The 18661-nt window shown below is 49.3% G+C and overlaps 1 protein-coding gene across 1 annotated transcript in view; it reads left to right on the top strand.

Annotated features, from left to right (window-relative positions):
- The first annotated feature begins 8960 nt into the window (after positions 1-8960).
- RGMA (repulsive guidance molecule BMP co-receptor a) overlaps positions 8961-18661 on the top strand; it is a 49057-nt gene continuing 39356 nt past the window's right edge. Inside the window, exon 1 of the mRNA XM_043490247.1 lies at positions 8961-9278. Within this exon, the coding sequence (XP_043346182.1) occupies positions 9265-9278 (14 nt within the window). The 5' untranslated portion in view covers positions 8961-9264. The remainder of the gene's footprint in view (positions 9279-18661) is intronic.

The raw sequence follows: 18661 nt of genomic DNA, 5'->3' as shown, positions 1-18661 counted from the left end.
TGTGTGTGTGTGTATACATACATACATACATATAGTCCATAGGGTCACCTTTGGTCTCTAGCCCACCAGGCTCCTCTGTCCATGGGGATTCTCCAGGCAAGAATAGAGGAGTGGGTTGCCATGCCCTTCTCCAGGGGATCTTCCCAACCCAGGGATCGATCCTGAGTCTCCTATGTCTCTTGCATTGGTGGACGGGTTCTTTACCACTAGCACCACCTGGGAAGGCCTGGCTTTACATTGAACCTCAAAAACATGTGCATCCAGGAGAGATCCCTGACAGTCCTGTGGGAAGGACTCTACGCTTCCAGTGCAGGGGGTGCAGGTTCGATCCCTGGGAGGGGAACTGAGATCCCACATGCCCCAAGGCATGGCCAAAACATAAAATAAACCTCTTAAAAAAAGTGTATCCTTTGATTCTATTATTTCACAAATGTGTTCCAGGAAATAATGAAGAACGTGCAAAGACTTCATGCTCACTAAATATCCAACAGTAGGAAGTGGTTTAAATCAGTTATGGTCTATGTAATGGAAGAATGGAAGTTTAAATGATATGGGCTTTGTGTTGAAATAGACAGTGGTTCAAATTTTATTGTTTTAAAAGAGCTACAAACAATAAGCATACTTTTTTGTTTACTCATTGTTTTATTCAACAAATATTATTAAACAAGAGGAATACATTAAAGATCAAGATAGTTCCTTGCTCTTACATTAATAGAATTGCATTTACTGGGGTGACAGAGTCTGGGGATTGGATAGCAATGCATAAATTAGTGAGAAAACTATCAAATTGTGATAAGTGCTATGAAGACAATTAAAGTTGGTGACTTAATTAACGGGCTTCGCTGGTGGCTCAAACGTTAAAGAATTCAACAGCAATGTAGAAGACCTAGGCTCGATCCTGGGATCAGGAAGATCCCCTGGAGAAGGGAATGGCTACCCACTCCAGTATTCTTGCCTGGACAATCCCATGGTCAGAGGAGCCGGGCGGGCTACAGTCTCCAGGGTCCCAATGAGTGGGACATGCAGGACTTAATAAATAGATGTTTCTGGCATTTTACACTGAGCTCTGAATAACAAAGAAGAGGAAGTGACGAGAGCACCCCAGGCATAGGAGGCAACTAACGCAAAGGCCCTGAGGCAGAAGCAAGCTTTAGAAGACTTGAATCTAAGTTAATTAATTAGCAGCTGGGCCCTGCAGCTAAAGCAAAGTGTAAGAGGGCAGAGTAGTAGATGAGGTCAAAGACAGAGTAGGGGCTGGGTCATGTGGGTTTGGTAAACCAGGGTAAGGAGCTGGGATTTTATTCTGTGTGCTGTGCGAAAGACATTGCAGGTCTCCAGCAGGAGACACAATCTCATTACTGTAACTACACTTCACTCTGACCGCTGTGTGAGAATGGATTTGAATGCAGGAATAGAGGCAGAGAGACTAGTCACGGGCTGCTGTGTGGTTCAGCCAAGGCGTGAGGGTGGCCTGGACTAGGCTAGGAGGTGGAGAGGGGGAGAAGTGGGTGCAGTCAGGACTGATTTTGGAGTTAGTACCAACAGGACTTGCTAATTGATGGATGGCTCCTGTAATTTCCCCCTGTTTCCTCCTGTTCCCATCAAATGCTTCCAGCTCTGATTCTGGTCCTTCTCTACCAAGGTTTATCTATACTTCCTGCATTTGGGTTCTGTGGGATGACTTGGACCATAAACTAAATCTCCCTTTCCTCAAAGCTAGCTCAAGCTGGTTTTCATTCCTTGCGACCTTGGCTGAGGCCATCGAACAATAAGAGGGGCGCAGCAGTGGAAATAAGCAAAACTCCGAGAGATAAGGCAGCCTGTTCATCTCAGAACAGCAGAGCAAGGATTCAAACGCAGGTGTTCGCAGCCCACAGCTTCCACTTCCTTCTCAGTGCTGTGTGCCAGACTGACGTGATGGTGCTAGCTATTCATGAAACACCACCGGTTGTCCACCAAAACTGAAGCCCCCTTGTTCCATGGAGACAGAACAGCAGCTGCCTAACTATACTGATTTCCCAGCCTCCCTTGCAGCTCGGAGTGGACCTGTGACTTCATCCAGTGGAATATTAGGAGAAATGAGGATGGAAGCAGAACCCATTTATTTATGGCTTTGATTATGCAAATCACCAAAAGGCTCTGCGGGCGGGGGGTCGGGGGGGGGGGGGGGATGAAACAATGACTTGAAAACAACCTGCATCCCAGAATGAGCACATGGAGTCTGAAGTGCCCACCAGGACTGTTATGTGAGAGAAAAAGTATATAAACTTTATCCTTTAAGTCATATTATTGTTCAGTCTCTTGATTACAGCACTCCAGCCTTACCCTAACTGATCCATACATTTTTAAATACCAGTGGCCTCTTCTGTTAAAAAATAATTTAACCCCATAAACTTAATTCCTCCAGACAATGGGAGATCCTTGAGGGTCCCTACTCCAATCTGTGATTGAATTTGTCTCATTCGTGGACTGGATTCAATACCTGATGTGCTCTCAGGAGTACCTTTAAAACCCAGTTTGGGTTGGAAAACAAAATCAACAAGATCTCCATGCATGAGGTAGGAGAATTTTTTTTTTAATGTACTATTGTTTATTTGTAAAAATATTTGAATTAAGTATTGTATTCCTAGTTCTTTATAAATGCTTTACAAATGATAAAGCAAAATTTAAAATCATGAAAGTGTTAGTCACTCAGTTAGTTTCCAACTCTTTGTGACCCCATGGACTGTAGCCCACCAGGCTCCTCTGTCCATGGAGTTCTCCAGGCAAGAGTACTGGAGTGGGTTGCCATTTCGTCCTCCAGGGGATCTTCCCAACCCAGGGATTGAACCTGGGTCTCCTACACTGGCAGGCAGATTCTTTACCATCTGAGCCACCAGGGAAGCCCCAGATCGTGAAATCTAATACTAATTTGGCTGGAAAAGAAATAGATTTTTAAATTAGGTTTATTCCAGGAAGGCCAGGTTGTGGGGGTCAAGAGATCTGGCTTTCATATGTTAATGAATCATTTGACTAAAGATGTTGGTGAGTCAGGGAGCACGGTGAAAACCACAGTTGATCAATGAGAATTTATTTATATCAGTCAAGGAGCTTCTCTCCAAAGGGTCCAAACTTGAATACCATCCTAAGAGCCCCAGGGATGGCTGTAACTCAGTTACTTCCTGGGAAGCACATCCGAATATTTAAAAGAACCCAACAATCTCCCTGCCCTTCCCCTTGGTTCACAAACTAACAAAGCCTTCCAAAACCTACCAGGAAAACATCCCATCAGCAGATCTTGCTCCGTGGACATCGAGTGCATGTGGCTGGAGTGATACCACTACATATTATTCCACGAGCCTTGGCAGTGCTGCCAAAAGTAGGGCCCACGCTTGCTCTGCAGAGCTGTGGGTATAGAAGTTTCCAGCTCAAACCTGAGCAGGAGAGGTGGAGAAGGATGGTAAGGAGAATGGGACACACACTTAGCGGGAAATGCACTGTCTGGGGACTCAGACATGGATTCAAATCCTGACTATACCGTGTATTCATTCACTCATTGACTTCTCTGAATCTCAGTTGCTAATAAAGTAAAACTATTTGCACCCATCTCAGAGGGCTGCTATGACAAAAAGCTATGACAAACCTAGACAGTGTATTAAAAGGCAGGGACATCACTTTGCCAACAAAGGTCTGTATAGTCAAGGCTATGGTCTTTCTAGTAGTCATGTACGGATGTGAGAGTTGTTGGACCATAAAGAAGGCTGAGCACTGAAGAACTGATGCTTTTGAACTGTGGTGCTGGAGAAGACTCTTGAGAGCCCCTTGGACTGCAAGGAAACCAAACTAGTCCATCCTAAAGCATATCAACACTGAGTGTGCATTGAAAGGACTGATACTGAGGCTGAAACTCCAACACTTTGGCCACCTGATGTGAAGAGCCGACTCATTGGAAAGGACCCTGATGCTGGGAAGGATTGAAAGCTGGAGGAGAAGGGGACAACAGAGGACGAGATGGTTGGATGGCATCACAGACTCAGTAGACATGGGTTTGAGCAAACTTCAGGAGAATGAAGGACAGGGACGCCTGGTGTGCTGCAGTCCATAGGGTCGCAAAGAGTTGGACAGAACTTAGCGACCGAACAAAAGAGAGCACTCTGAGGAGGAAGGAAGCATCTATAACATAGAATGTTCTGGCACAGTCAGCACTCAGTAAAGAATAGCAAAACCGAACCCAAACTGATCCTGCCTTGAGACAAAGAAATCAGCAAGCCTTGCCCTTCTGGCCACGTCACCATGAGGAAGGGCAGTGCCAGCTGCCCCCCGCTTCCCCCATTTCTGAAAGGTCAAAAACAGGCTTCTGTGGATGCTGTGGGGTGGGGGGCTATGCTCGCCCACCACTTTCCAGCTGCTTTCCTGTAGCTGTGGCTGCCCGAACCCTCCAGCTCTCCTCCTCCTAATCAGTCAGAGAAGCCTCCTTTTTCCACCACCTTATTCTATTGTCCAAAGGCATGAAATGACAGTCAAGAGATGTTTTGTTTTCTTTCTATCCCTGAGCTGATGGTTTGCTTACCTAACCAAAGAAAGAAAAAACAACCTTCATTCTGCCTTACTTTGGTCCTTACAGTGGTGGCTCAGACGGTAAAGAATCTGCCTGCCAACGTAGGAGACCGGGGTTTGATCCCTGGGTCAGGAAGATACCCTGGAAAAGGAAATGGTTGCCCACATCAGTATTCTTGCCTGGAGAATGCCATGGACAGAGGAACCTGGTGGGCTGTAGTCCTTGGGATCGCACAGAGCCGGACACGACTGAGTGCCTAACACAACATGAGGCAGCGGTGACCGGCCTGTGGGGAGAAAAGCTGCAGAAAAACTAACTATATCTTCCTTTCTTATGATGAGCACAAGCACTGGGTTTTAGTTTAAACTTGCGTACATGCTGTCAAATATGCAAAACTGAGAGATTTTCTCTGTGGAATTTTGGGGCTCCCTCCCATGCAGAGACAATGCTGATTGGTCCAATCACTATCCACCCCCTTCCAAGCTTCTCGAACTTCCCAGTCTCTGTAATGAGAACTCACCCCATCTGACACCTACCTTGATACTCCTCTGTCGCCCACTTCTGCAAAGCATTTGGATCTTCTACAGCTCTGTACCTCCCAGTACAGTCTTAGCACCCTGGGTCATGTTCCTGACAATAATATGTCAAGATTAATGGACTCTTCTGGCTGGTGGCCCAACTCTTGTCTCCCCAAACCATCTTTCATCGACCTGCCTAAAGTGCAGCTTCACTTCCGTTATTTCTCTGCTCAGTAAACTTCAGTGGTTTCCTATTAGTCCTGCAACCGAGCTTCCCTACATGGTGGCCCTAACCTCCTTCTCCATCACATCTCTGTTCCAGCCCATGAATTGCAACCAGACTTAACCATTCCTTATTGAACTTCCCACATTTTGCTATCTCCAGGACTTTATCCATGGGACTCCTCCCACCCACCCCCGACACCTGGAATACTCTCCCTGCTCCCCTAACATCCGCAGATTAAAATCAAGTCCATCCATCGGAGACCATCTCCAACGACACCTCTTCCATAAGGACTTGTTCCCAATCCTTCCAACTTCTGAATCCTATGACACTGTCTACCCCTCTACCTTGTAGTGTCAACTCCAGAGTCTATAGCGAGTTATGAGCAGCAGTCTGGTTGGAAGGGAAGGCCTGAGTCTGGCCTTAAACCTGCATTTACACAAACACTCTGTGTCACTATAATTATATGAGGACAGAGGCTGATGAAATGAAAAACTGGAGCTGTTCAGGCACCGCCCCCCCCCCCCCCCCCCGCAAACCCCAGCTACTGAGACTTCACTGCTCCACCTTCCTTCCTCCCACTGGACTGCATGTGTCTTATGGGCAGAGGCTGTGTTCCTCAAGTAAGTGCCTGCTGCTGGGTCCAGCACAGCGCCAGCTAGAGAATAACTGCTTGACACAAAACGCACTGGGTTTATTAGGGCAGGCGATGCCTCTGGGATGCCATCCACCCCACCTCATGGGGGTCTGTGCCAAACAAGTTAAGACCTCAGCATCTACTCTCTCCTTGTGTCTTGCTGAAGCCAGGTGTGGGACAGCCAGTCCCTCTCTCTTTAAGAGGCTCCTACGACAGCTCCTGACCTGCTTCTCCTTTAAGCCTCACTTTTACTTTTGAACCTGAATTTACCCCAGAAAGTCATGATGGAGTGGTACTCAATCCAAAGAGACAGTCCAGGTGCCAGCCCTCAGCGGAGAGTCGTGCCAGCTCACTTCACACTGCTTTGCCAGCTGGGAAGAAGCCTTAATCAGTTTCATCGGGAATTTACTTTCGGAGAGTGTGCTCTCGCCTACAGGTGCCACCCCTCGCTAGAAACAGCTCCATGCTCCACACCCCAGGAACACAGGGCTCCCTGCACTGGGGGGTGGCACCAAAGGCTCCAGCCCCATCAGCCTCACCCACACTGCACACTTCCCAGCAGACTAAGGCTCACTGTGGAAACCAGAAGCTTGCGCAAGGGACTTGGATTGAGCATCCAGGGCTGTACCTATCCCTTGCAAACAAGAGAAAAGAAAAAAGCAGCCGAGAAGGGGTGGAAACCCCAGCCCTCTCGTTTTCCTCTATAAATGTAAAGCCAGATTTTAACCTCTCCCAGTAACTCTGTACACGGAACAAGAGAGAAACTTACAGATATTAGTCTCAGGCTGCATTAGACCTTCACTTCCCCCACCACCAGCCCTTTTTTCATAGTGGCTTTAATTTTTTTTTTAACTCTTGGACCCAGGTTAGCCCATTTCCTGTTCATCTTTTTTTTTTTTTAAGGAATTCAGGTCCTTTGCAGTAAAGAAAGACAAGCAATCCCTGGAACTTGATATCAGGAGTGTTTCTAGATGGTTGGTTGAGAGCATGTACATTTGTTCATTTGCACCCTAAACACACCCCATGGCCTCATTTAAGTCTGACTGCTCGTGTGTGCATTGCAACTGCCTTTGCCTGGTTCCACCTTAATCAAGCACTTTAATGAGTGACATTCATATTTGTTATCTCCTCCGTGGGAGCCGGTGCTCATCAAGGTAAATAGCAGCTAGCTGTCTCCACGGCCTATGGTTAAGCTGAGAATCATCTGTCCTCATCTAGACAGTGAACTGTTTGTCCCCCAAGAAAGGAAAACCCTTCTGGGTCCTTTCCAAAGGTTTCATTTTAAAATGTTTCCACTTACAGATCTTTTAAAAATGACAAGGGAGTTGGACAAGCAGTAAGAAACTGTCTATTTGGGTGATAGTGATTCAGAGATTCTTGTGGCATGCCTATCAAGTGCTAGGCACTATACTAAATGCTGAGGATGCAATGAGGACCCCAAGTGGTCCAGACTCCTGCCTTCAATGTGCTTACAGTCTGATGGGAGAAGGACACACTAGATAAGGGTCATGCTAACCAGTGCATAACTGCAAAGTGAGATCACTATTAGGAAGGGAAACATGTGGTGCTGGAATAGCCATTCCCTACGGAGGAGAGGTTAGAGCTGAGTTGAAAGACAGAGGAAGGAAAAAATCAGTTTTCACCAACTGTTAGGGCTGGATCTCTCCCCCTCACGCTCCCTCTCCCAAAATCTAGTACAACTCCTCTATGTGAGGAAACTGAGGCCCAACAAAGCTAGAACTCTTGCCCAAGGTCAGACCTAATTATAGAAACCAGCGATCCCAATACCCAATCTCTTCCTGCTAAATCACATGGATTTTATTTATATCTCAGCTATAGACTATCTCAATGCCAATAAAACAGAATATAGAGTTCAAACCACATCCCTCAGGACCACAAGCATAAACAACGATCGCCTTTTAATGTAGATAAAACCTTTTTATTGTGCAAATCCAAAGAGGTCTCATCACATCCAAATCCAAAGACAGCTTGTTTTCCGTTTAAAAAAAAACGCCAAGGGCATCACCCCGTCTGAAATGCGCTGGCCAATTTCTCCAGCCGCGCAGCGCTAACAGGGGCGTGAGGTGTGTGTTCAGGCTGACTTCAGGGCCCAGCTGCAGTTTCTGATTTGTGCGGGGCGATGGGGTGGCTCCTTGTCTGTCACTGCAGGGATCCGGATCTTTCTCCGGATTCCGGAAGCCTCTGGGGCATTTATCGCAGCTCAAGTGGCTGTGTTGTCGCCAGTGTGTGCGTGCGCCGCGCGGTCAAACAGTCTTTTGAAAAGCCCGTGAGAATCCACTTGCAATCCGCGCGTGTGCGGGTAAAAGGGCAGAGCAAGGACGAGAAAGACCCGCAGCGGAGCACACCCCGACCCGAGGTGACCGCTGAGGAGCGGCTGCAAGGTGGGGGGGACGTGATACGGTCGTCTTTACCCTCTAGATATGCCTGAGCTTTGTACTATTGTATGCAACAGCGTATTTGTGCATTACACATTTAACGTACGTGTGTTAGTTTTCCAACAGAAGAGTCTTAAAACAAACATCTCAGTCTACAACAAAGGTGTACCTCTGGAGAGAGCAGCGGCGTTTCTCCTGGAAGCGAAGGTCTATTCCAGAAACCTCAGAGCAACTCCCCTCGACCCCGCCCCGGTCCCTGACCCTTGGACCACCTAGGAAAGGATGATGGAAACGTGCTCTCCAGGGCATCCCAGCGGGAGATTGGGAAAGTTGCAGGCGCCTCGAGGGTCGCCGCACTTGTCCCCCGCGCCCCCCTGACCCGGGCGTTTAGGGAAGTATCGATTTGCATCGTGCGCAGCCCCAGCCCACCCCTCAACGGGTGCTGATGCGGGAAGGTGCGGCTGCGGAGGGCAGGGCAATCCAAGTCCGCACCGCCGCCTCCTCTCCCGCCCCCTCCCGCCGGCCCCGCCCGCCTCGCCCCCTGCTCGCGCCCGGGGCGCCCGGCCCGCCCCCTCCCCTCCGCGCGCAAACGAACCTCGAGACGCCGAGCGCTCGGCGGCGGCGGCGGCGGCGGGCGGAGGCCGGGCGAGGGAGGGGGCTGGCCCTAGCAGCCCGACTCGGCAGTTGTCTCCGGAGCGCGGGCTGCGCCTCCCGAGCCTCTGGGCTGGGGAAGCACTCGCCGTTCGCTCTCGGGCCGGCTCCTCCAGGCGCTCGCAAGCATGCAGCCCGGGAGCAGGCGGCGCGCCCCGGGCCGCTGCTGAGCCGGCCGGGGTGGCGGGGACCAGCGCCTCCTGAGCCCCTCCCACCTTGCCCCGGGGCCGAGAGCGGCGCCCCGGCACCCCCTCTTCGCCCGCCGCCCGGCCAGCGCCACCCCCCGCGGGCTGCAGGGGCTCATGCAGCCGCCAAGGTAAGCGCGCGCCGGGAGCGAGACCGACCCGGCTCTGACAGCCCCGAGGCGCCGCCGCCGCCACTTGCCCGGGCCACTGCACCGCTTTGGTTCCCACCGAACCCCTCGCCTCCCCAACCCTGCGTCTCATCTTGCTTTCATCTTGCCCAGATTTGGAGCTTTGCTGCGCCTCGATCGCTTGAGCTCTTGGCAGCAGTAAAGTTTTTGTGGTTTGGTATTTGTTCTTTTTTTCCCCTAAAATGCTCTCCCCCGGCAGCCCGCAGCGCGCGCGGTTGGGCACACCCGGCGACCGTCTGTACCACTGTGCGCGTGCCGGGAGCTCCGTTTCTCCCGCGCGGCCACCTCCTCCTCGGGCGGCCGTTCCGATCGGCCCGCGGGGCCAGGGACCGAGCGGGCCACCGGGCCGTCCCGCCGTGAGCCTTCACTGGCCCGACTCGCCCGGGCCGCGTCCCCCTGCCCTGCGCCAAGCTGCCTAGTTAGAGGGGGCGTCGACGCGGCGCTGTGTGGGCTCGGGTCCGAGCGGTCCCTTGCCTGGGAGGGCAGGTGCGCAGGAAGATGAGGGGCTTGGGCTGAGTGCTTAAGGGGTAGGACCCCGGGGGACCCTGGTGTTCCTAAGCGGACAGGTGGACCCGGCGGGCTCCGCGCAGCGAAGGCTCCGCGCGTGACGCCAGCCGTGGCCCATCCCAGGGAAAGCGCTGGGGCGGGGGAACAGGTGTACCCAGGGGGAGGGCGATGAGGGGGGCGCCCCCGTGCAATTCTTGATTGCAGCCTGTTAATGTGATTGCGTTGGATTTGCTCGGACGTAGAGTCAATTCCCCCAGATTTAGATTTTTTTTTTTTTTTTTTGATGGGCGCCCGCGAGCTGCTATTATGTGGTGTGGTTTCGGAAGGCGTCGGATTGTATTTGTTTTTATAAACCGGGTGTCTTGCGGACGGATTAAGGGACATCGCGCCATCTAGCGGAAATGATGAGCCGCGCGTTTCTTTTAGGCCTGGAAGTTGGATGTTCTCAAAGTGGGAGACTCCGGCGTCTCTCCGGGAGGCAGGAGCTAACCCAGGGACGAGTTTTCACCGCTGTATTTATTTACCTTCCGGCTGAGCTGAAGCGCAGCGACGACAGAGCTCCGCGCGCCCAGCTCACGGGTCAGAATTGCAGGTCGCACTGAGTGGCAGGCTTTCACCTGGAGAAGATCCGTCACCTTCTTCTTCTGACTTTAGGGTCCTCTCTCACAAGCATAGGGCTTCCCGGGTGGTTCAGTAGTAAAGAAGCCACCTGCCAATGCTGGAGATGCACTGAGACATGAGTTCCATCCCTGGGTGGGGAAGATCGCCTGGAGGAGGACATGGCAACCCACTCCAGTATTCTTGCCTGGACAATCCCATGGGATACAGTCCATGGGGTCGCAAAACGTGGGACATGACTTAGCGACTGAGCACACACGGCACAAACATAACCTAGAATGTTACCAGCGGTGAGCCAGCGCCTGTTCTGGACACGTGTTGCAAAAACTGGCAAAACCTGTGCCCAGACTGTGCTCTTCTCCTGTGCATCACAGACACGAGTGATTTGTCAGGGGAGTCTTGAGCCCTGACCCTAGAAAAGAGATGGGCTGTGCTCTGGAGGGCAGCTGAAGGAGAACTGGAAAAGAGGCTGGCACAAATCTGTCCAAGAGAGGTATAATATACGAAAATGGCTTTTTTTTTTTTTTTTTTTTGCGCAGAGACTTCCTGCTGTTCCACTTCCAGGGCAGGCAACAAGCAGGCCTCCTTTATAGGGGACGTGATCCCCAATTAGCAACTGGGGCAGACTTTGTTGGATGGCAAACCCAGCGACAAAGGCTGTGGGTGGGGCCCCCAGAGCCAGGCAGACTCCACCGTCCCTCGGAGCCTGGTTTTTGCTCCCACCTTCCAGGCCAGATGATATTAGCAATGAGCTGGTCTCTCCCTGTTCTGAAGGGTCGGCCGGTTCCTTGCAGAGCGGTGTGGTGCTCTCCTTGTGGGGAGGGTCCTTGCCCCCTTGAGAGCCTCTGAGCTGTGGAGGTGGTGAGGGAGGTCCCCAGCTGCCTTTTTTCAATAAGCCGGCTTCCGTCCTTTCCTTCCCAGGTGGTAGACAGACACTTATGCTCTGAACAGACATTCCAAATGAGAGGTGGCTTCTCCGCTCACTCCCCACGCTGTCGCAAACTGTGTCCCCCTTTGCTGGTGTTTATTTAATAACTAGATTTAGGACAGAAAGGGCCTTGCTGTAACGTGGCATCTTATTCAAAGAGGGCTTCTGTGACCTTCGCTAGGGAACCTCTGTCTGCTTTCTCTCCTTCCAGGCCTCTCTGAGGCCTGATTCGATCCTTCCCCACTGTGTGTAATAATACACAGTGGAGGATGAGAAGCCCCTAGTTCACACGCCCCTTGACTTGGCTTTTAAACCAGCCCGTGGGGGCCAGATAGAGAAATCCTTAGATGAAGAGATGCGAAATAAAATGATTAGGTACTGAGCGTTCCTAACACCAGGACGGGGAGGGCGGGCGCTGTTTCAAGTCACTCTCACAGTGATGCTCGCTGCTTCTAGGGAAGCGGTCAGGAAGAGGTTCTGGGATTTCCACTTCTCAAAACTGTTGCCCAGAGAGGTGGAGAGGTGTGGCCAAGGTTTTCCGCAAGTTTACTGGGCTTTTTTCCTTCAGCCTTGCTACCAAACAAATTAAACTCAAGCACTTGCTTTTCCAAGTATGGTCCCCAAATTAAGTCATGTCTTAGAGGGATACTCTCTCCCAAAGCCTGCCACCCACGAAGAGAGGCAGGATATACCCAAATGAAACTGATCCTAAACAGACAAAGTGCAGGCTTATTGGCATCTGTTCCGTGAAATGAAAGGGCACCCCTCCTTAAAGATCACTGTTCTAGAATTTGACTTATAACATTCCAAGACAACTTTTAAGTGTCTGCAGTGTCCCTATGGCTCTCAAGGAGAATGGCTTTGCTTTTCAAACAACATGCATTGTTTATTCATTGAACAAACTTAACAGAGACTTAACTTGAAGAGGGGAGATCAGGCCTTTCAGATGACGGGTCTCTCCTTTCCTCATTCTGACTGAGCGACAGTACAGTTTCAGCCTCCCTTCCTTTAGCAACGTTGCTCTGAAGAGTGATGAACAGGACGGTGGAAAAAATTAAGGACTGCCTTGCCCAGGTGTGCAGGCAAAGTTGGTCAGAAGTCAGTTTCCTTGGTGAAAAAATGAACATCTTTTAAAGGGATGACAGTTTCTTAGCCAGATCTGACCCATAAAGAGAAAGTGCTGTATCTCATTAGAGCCTAAGGATAAGGAGGCAAGAATGCCTACTGAGGTGTGAAACTTTATAATTCTAAGGGCTGGAAGAAAAAGAAATGTTGTGATTTGGGCAGAAATTGGGAAAAAAGGCCAAATGCAAATATCTTTTATAGCCCCCTTTGAAAGATTTAAGAATTTGTCTCTGCGGCTTAGAGGGTAAAGAATCTGCCCACAATGTGAGAGACTCAGGTTTGATCCCTGGGTCGGCAAGATCCTCTAGAGAAGGGAATGACTGCCCACTCCAGTATTCTTGCCTGGAGAATTCTATGGACAGAGGAGCCTGGGGGGCGACAGTCCACAGGGTCGCAGAGAGTCGGACATGACTGAATGGCTAACAGTTTCCATCAATTCTGCAACCATTTTGGAGAAGGAAATGACAACCCACTCCAGTATTCTTGCCTGGAAAATCCCATGGACAGAGGAGCCTGGTGGGCTCCTGTCCATGGAGTTGCAAGAGTTGGACACAACTTAACAACTAAACCACCACCACCAAAATATTAAAAGTCACTGCTACTTGAAAAACATAAATGTGTGTACATACCTTATAAAATTATTATATCCAGATTTACTACAGTAAAGAATGAAAGTGCTGCAGACACTGTTTATGCAGAAAACTATGATAAAATTGCCAGTTGAGTTTGCTTTTCTTTTTTCGATTGTTTTGTTTAAAGCAACGCTCCAAGATGGAGAGCTTTCAGGAATCAGGATCCTGGGTTTGTCAGAGTCTGAAAATCTGGCAGAAACTTGAAAACAAAAGATTCTGTCAACAATCTCATAAAACACAGCTAAATCTTATAGATTCTGTGTCCTTCACAGGACACATAGCAGAGATGAGCAGAACCCTGAAACTTGTTGATTTCTATCTCACTAGGGCATCTTTTCAGAGAAGGCAATGGCACCCCACTCCAGTACTCTTGCCTGGAAAATCCCATGGACAGAGGAGCCTGGTGGGCTGCAGTCCATGGGGTCGGGAAGATTCGGAAACGACTGAGCAACTTCACTTTCACTTTTCACTTTCACACATTGGAGAAGGAAATGGCAACCCACTCCAGTGTTCTTGCCTGGAGAATCCCAGGGGCGGCGGAGCCTGGTGGGCTGCCATCTATGGGGTCGCACAGAGTCGGACACGACTGAAGTGACTTAGCAACAGCAGCAGGGCATCTTTTGGGCTTTCCCAGGTGGTGCTAGTGGTAAAGAACCCACCTGTCAATGCAGGAGACAAAAGAGACTCCATTTCAATCCCTGGGTCAGGCTGATCCCCTGGGGGAGGGCAAGGTAACTCACTCCAGTATTCTTGCCTGGAGAATCCCATGGACAGAGGAACCTGGCGAGCTGCGATCCCTGGAGTTGCAAAGAGTGGGACATGACTGAGCAACTGAGCACACCCACACGCACAAGAACAAATCCACTGGGCTGCTGAGGGTTTAGCTAAGCTACCCCATTGGAAGGACTGATGCTGAAGCTGAAACTCCAATACTTTGGCCACCTCATGCAAAGAGCTGACTCATTGGAAAAGACCCTGATGCTGGGAGGGATTGGGGGCAGGAGAGAAGGGGATGACAGAGGATGAGATGGCTGGATGGCATCACCGACTCGATGGACATGAGTTTGGGTAAACCTCAGGAGTTGATGATGGACAGCGAGGCCTGGCGTGCTGCGATTCATGGGGTGACAAAGAGTCGGACATGACTGAGCGACTGAACTGAACCCTGTGGTATCGCTGCCTCTGCATCCGTTTTGTTTGGCCAGGAGGGCTGTGGGGAGCTTAAATTGACACCAGCCCCCTCGTGCAAGTGCACGCCCTAGAAAGCAGCCAGGGGTCATGACCCACAGTCTCTCCTTCTCCCCAGGAGAAGGATCCACAGTCTCTCCTCTCAGCTTGTGCCCCCCTTAGCTGAGACCCGCTTCAGGCTCAGCGGAAGCCCACGTTTTTGGTTTGAATTGACCAATCCGGCCTTAGGTCAGGAACCCCGGCAGCCTCTACCCACGGCCCCTAAAGGCGTGTGCCCCGAGTCAGGTCTCTCTGTTCGCCCTTGGCCTTGGCCTCCCCGTGTGGCCCCGGAGGTACACCAGGCCCTTCCTGCAGTACCTGTGAGCAGCCCATGTCCTTCATGCAGTTTGCCCCGTGGTTCACAGGTGAACCGTGACGTCCCGCCTGGCCGAGAGCGGGCGCACCCCGCGTCAGGGTGGGGGTTTGACAGAGCCTTGCGCAGAGCCACGCGGAAAGGCACATTTCATCCACAGAATTGTAACAGCTGCCAGCTCTCCTCAAAACAATGGGCACCTTGAAGAGAATAAGAATTCATGCTTGTTTGGAAGTTCGGGTACATGACTTTCATTTGCGTGCTGTGCTATGCTTAGTCGCTCAGTCGTGTCTGACCCTTTGTGACCCCATGGACTGCAGCCCGCCAGGCTCCTCCGTCCATGGGATTCTCCAGGCATGGATACTGGAGTGGGTTGCCATGCCCTCCACCAGGGGATCTTCCCAACCCAGGGATCGAACCCAGGTCTCCCGTATTGCAGGTGGATTCTTTACCGTCTGAGCCACATTTAATTTAACATCATTTATGGAAAAGAGGTAAAATATAAATAATAAATCGATTTTTAATACAACTGTGTTTTCTCAGATGGGCTTCCATTTATGCAAACACAAAGAAATACAGAGCTGATAGGAGTTCCCTGGTGGTCTTGCAGTTAGGATTTGGCATTTTCAGTGCTGTGGTCCAGGTTCAATCCCTGGTTGAGGAACTGAGATCCGGCAACCTTCGTGGTGTGGCCAAAATTTAAAAATTGGAACTGTAGAGCTTGAGGACTGGCTCACCTCTAGACGTGAGGAGGTCCATGATCACTTCCCTCACAGGTCCAGACTTGCTAATAATCCCTCACTGCTAGGTCTGGTAAGTCATTTCTGCCACAGAACAAGGAGTTCATGGGAGTTTATGTTGTTTTACATCAGTCAGTACAACTAAAATAGTTTGAAAGTCAAATTTCTGAATACCGATTTCAAAGTGCTCCCCTTACTATCCTCGGTTTTGTGTCCTTGGGTACCTCAAGGTCATATGGTAACGAAAAGCTTGATGCGACGCTCTTCCATGCGGTGAGGTTTTACATTGCTTTTTCTCTGCTGAGAGCATTTTGAGAAAGGAGATTCCTTAACTCCAAGCATCTGGTTTCTTCATGAGCAAATAGATGCTACTGGGAGAGTCTGCTGACTTCAGGGGTGCATTGCTAGGGAACCTACGGCTCCCCATATACACACACCTGGGCCAAGAGTCAATGAGGGTAAAGCAAACCCAAGCCAAGATGACACCCAAACCAAACCAAGAAGGCGCCCAAGTCTTCCCTTTCTGGGTCAGTGACCAGTCTCTAGGGGTGGAAGCCCATCTGATTTTGAATTTAAGACAGGCTCTGAATGGCTTGAGGTCTGAAGGGACTGCAATGAATTGATACTGTAGCTGGCATTCCCTAAACATCTTGTGTAATATTACCTGTCGCTCAGAGGCTTTTGGCTTCCCCGGTGGCTCAAGTGGTAAAGAACCCTCCTGCCAATGCAGGAGATGAGGGTTCAATCCCTGGGTCAGGGGAGATTCCCCTGGAGGAGGACATAGCAACCCACTCCAGTATTCTTGCCTGGAGAAGTCCATGGACAGAGGAGCCTGGCGGGCAACAGTCCAAAGGGTCTCAAAGAATCAGACACAACTTGGCAACTGAGCTAAGCCCAGGTAAGTGCTCTGTGAAAACTCTATGAAAACTTGACCTAAACATACCCAAAAGAAAGAAAAAAAAAAATCTTTATTTCAACTTCCTAAGTTTTTATGGGGATAGAGTAGGAGAGATGGTTCGGGAAAATTTTTCTTTTCTTAAAACATTTTAATATTTTTGTTTGTTTATGGAAAACAGTATATCTCTAAACATATTCACATCTCTAATCATGAGCCATCTTTATATATATGGAGCATATTATTTGACTAACAGGAAAAAGTAAGCCCTGGTGAAAATGAGAAGTAGCTGTGATTTGGTGGGAAATGCACTGGACTTGGCCCCACAGACCTGGGTTTGATCCTCTCCCTGACATTTATATTCTCAGTGACCTTGGACAAATCACTTAATCTCCCGGAGTCTCGGTCTCCTCATTTTGAAACAGCTGTGTCCATCACATTGTTGAGATGAGCCTACAGCTATGTGGGAGACTTTGTCTTACAGCGGTTGCTCAACAAAACTTGAGTATAACTGATAATGCACTTAGAACCCACCCAGAGGTCAAGGTTATCTAAAAGTCCTTGGGCACTAATTCAGAAAGATACATGTACCCCAATATTCACAGCAGCATTACTTACAATTGCCAAGATGTCAAAGCCTCATTTGCAGCAATATGGATAGACTTGGAGGGCATTATGCTAAATGAAGTAAGTCAGACAGAGAAAGACAAATACTGTATGATACCACTTGTATGTGGAAGTTTAACAATACAACAGACCAGTGAATATAACAAAATAAGAAGAAGCAGACTCACAGGTATAGAGAACAAACCTGTGGTTGTCAGTGGGGGTGGGGGAGTGGGAGATACAAACCCCTGGGTGTGAGATAGGCTGTAAGGATGTATTTGTGCAACATGAGAAATAGAGCCAATATTTTGTAATAATTGTAAATGGAGTGTGACCTTTAAAAATTATATAAAAAGTATTTTTTTAATTTAAAAACTAAAAGTCCTTGGGGGAATTCTGCGGATTTTCCCACAGTTCCCACACATCCAAAGGCTCCAGTGTATAGTAGATACTTTGTTACAATCAAAACAATGGTTCTTATTGGTAATGTAAGACTAACATTGGCAATTACTTATCAACACTTACTCTATTCCTAGCATCTGTTCTAAGTGGTCTATTACTGTGTTAACTCATTTAATCTTCACAATAACCCTATGAGGCAGCCAAAGTATATCCCCATTTTTCAGATGGGATAACTGAGGTTTAGAGTATCTGTTCAGACTTTATGTTCTTGGCCAGCATGCTATACTGACTCTCTAATATAAAAGTGAAGACATTCCCTCAGCCTCCAACAAATTAAAAAAAGAAAACCATGGTAGTAGAGAGAATGTCACATAAAGCAATGCATTGGTTTTGTCCTGGATTGGCACCCTTCCCCACCGCCCATCAGCTGGGGATCTTCTTTATTTCAGCTTTGCATTAGCCATTCTAAACAGTTTTGAATTTGATGAATAACTTGGTTATCTGTTCCTATTGCTAAATGCCTATGGTATTTGTGCTTGGCACCAACTTGTTCATTAATCCAAATACCGTGGCCTTCTGCTGGTTGGGAGAGATGCAGACGCACTGTCAGTTGAAACAGTTGCCATTTGGTGGATAAATGGGTCCAAGCTGGTTCTTCTCCCAAGAACTTACTGGAATGTGAAGAGGAACATGCTGGGTGGTCTGTTCTCCATTGTAGGAACCTGGGGCATCTTAGTATAGGCACCCAAAAGTTGTTTTAAAACGAGGTTACTAAGTGTTTTCAAGCTGTGTTTTCAGATATACGGTCGTATTGCTGGGAATGATTGCCGAAGAATTTCATGCTGGCACTAAAACATAGAAATGTCACTTTTCAAATAACATTTCCTACTTGCTCATCAACATTTCGCTTGGGGGAACCCAGAAATGGTCCAGATGGGGCCCGAGAGTGGCTCCTCAGACTCAGGTGTGGGCAAGGCCATTTAGTTACAGAGCTAACACCTGGTCACTGAATCCCTAGAGACACCAGACTGTGAAGCTGAGAGACACCACCCCCCAGGGGTGTGGGGCACCCAGGTCATGATTCTGTAGATTGAGAAGCTGCGGGTCCAGAGATAGGATGGGACAGGGGCCACACAGCTAGACGTAGACCTGTCCCAAACCCCAGGTCTCTCTCTTTCTCCATATCCACTTCAGTGTCTAAAAACTCTCAATCTCGGGCTTCCCTGGCAGTCCAGTGGTTAAGACTCCGCACTTCCACTGCAGGGGGCGCAGGTTCGATCCCTAGTCTCAGGAAACTAAGATCCTGCATGCCGCACCCTGCTGCCAAAAAAAG

This window comes from Cervus canadensis, chromosome 17 (genome assembly GCF_019320065.1).
Source record: "Cervus canadensis isolate Bull #8, Minnesota chromosome 17, ASM1932006v1, whole genome shotgun sequence".
NCBI lineage: Eukaryota > Metazoa > Chordata > Mammalia > Artiodactyla > Cervidae > Cervus > Cervus canadensis.
This window is presented reverse-complemented; position numbering and strand designations above follow the sequence as displayed.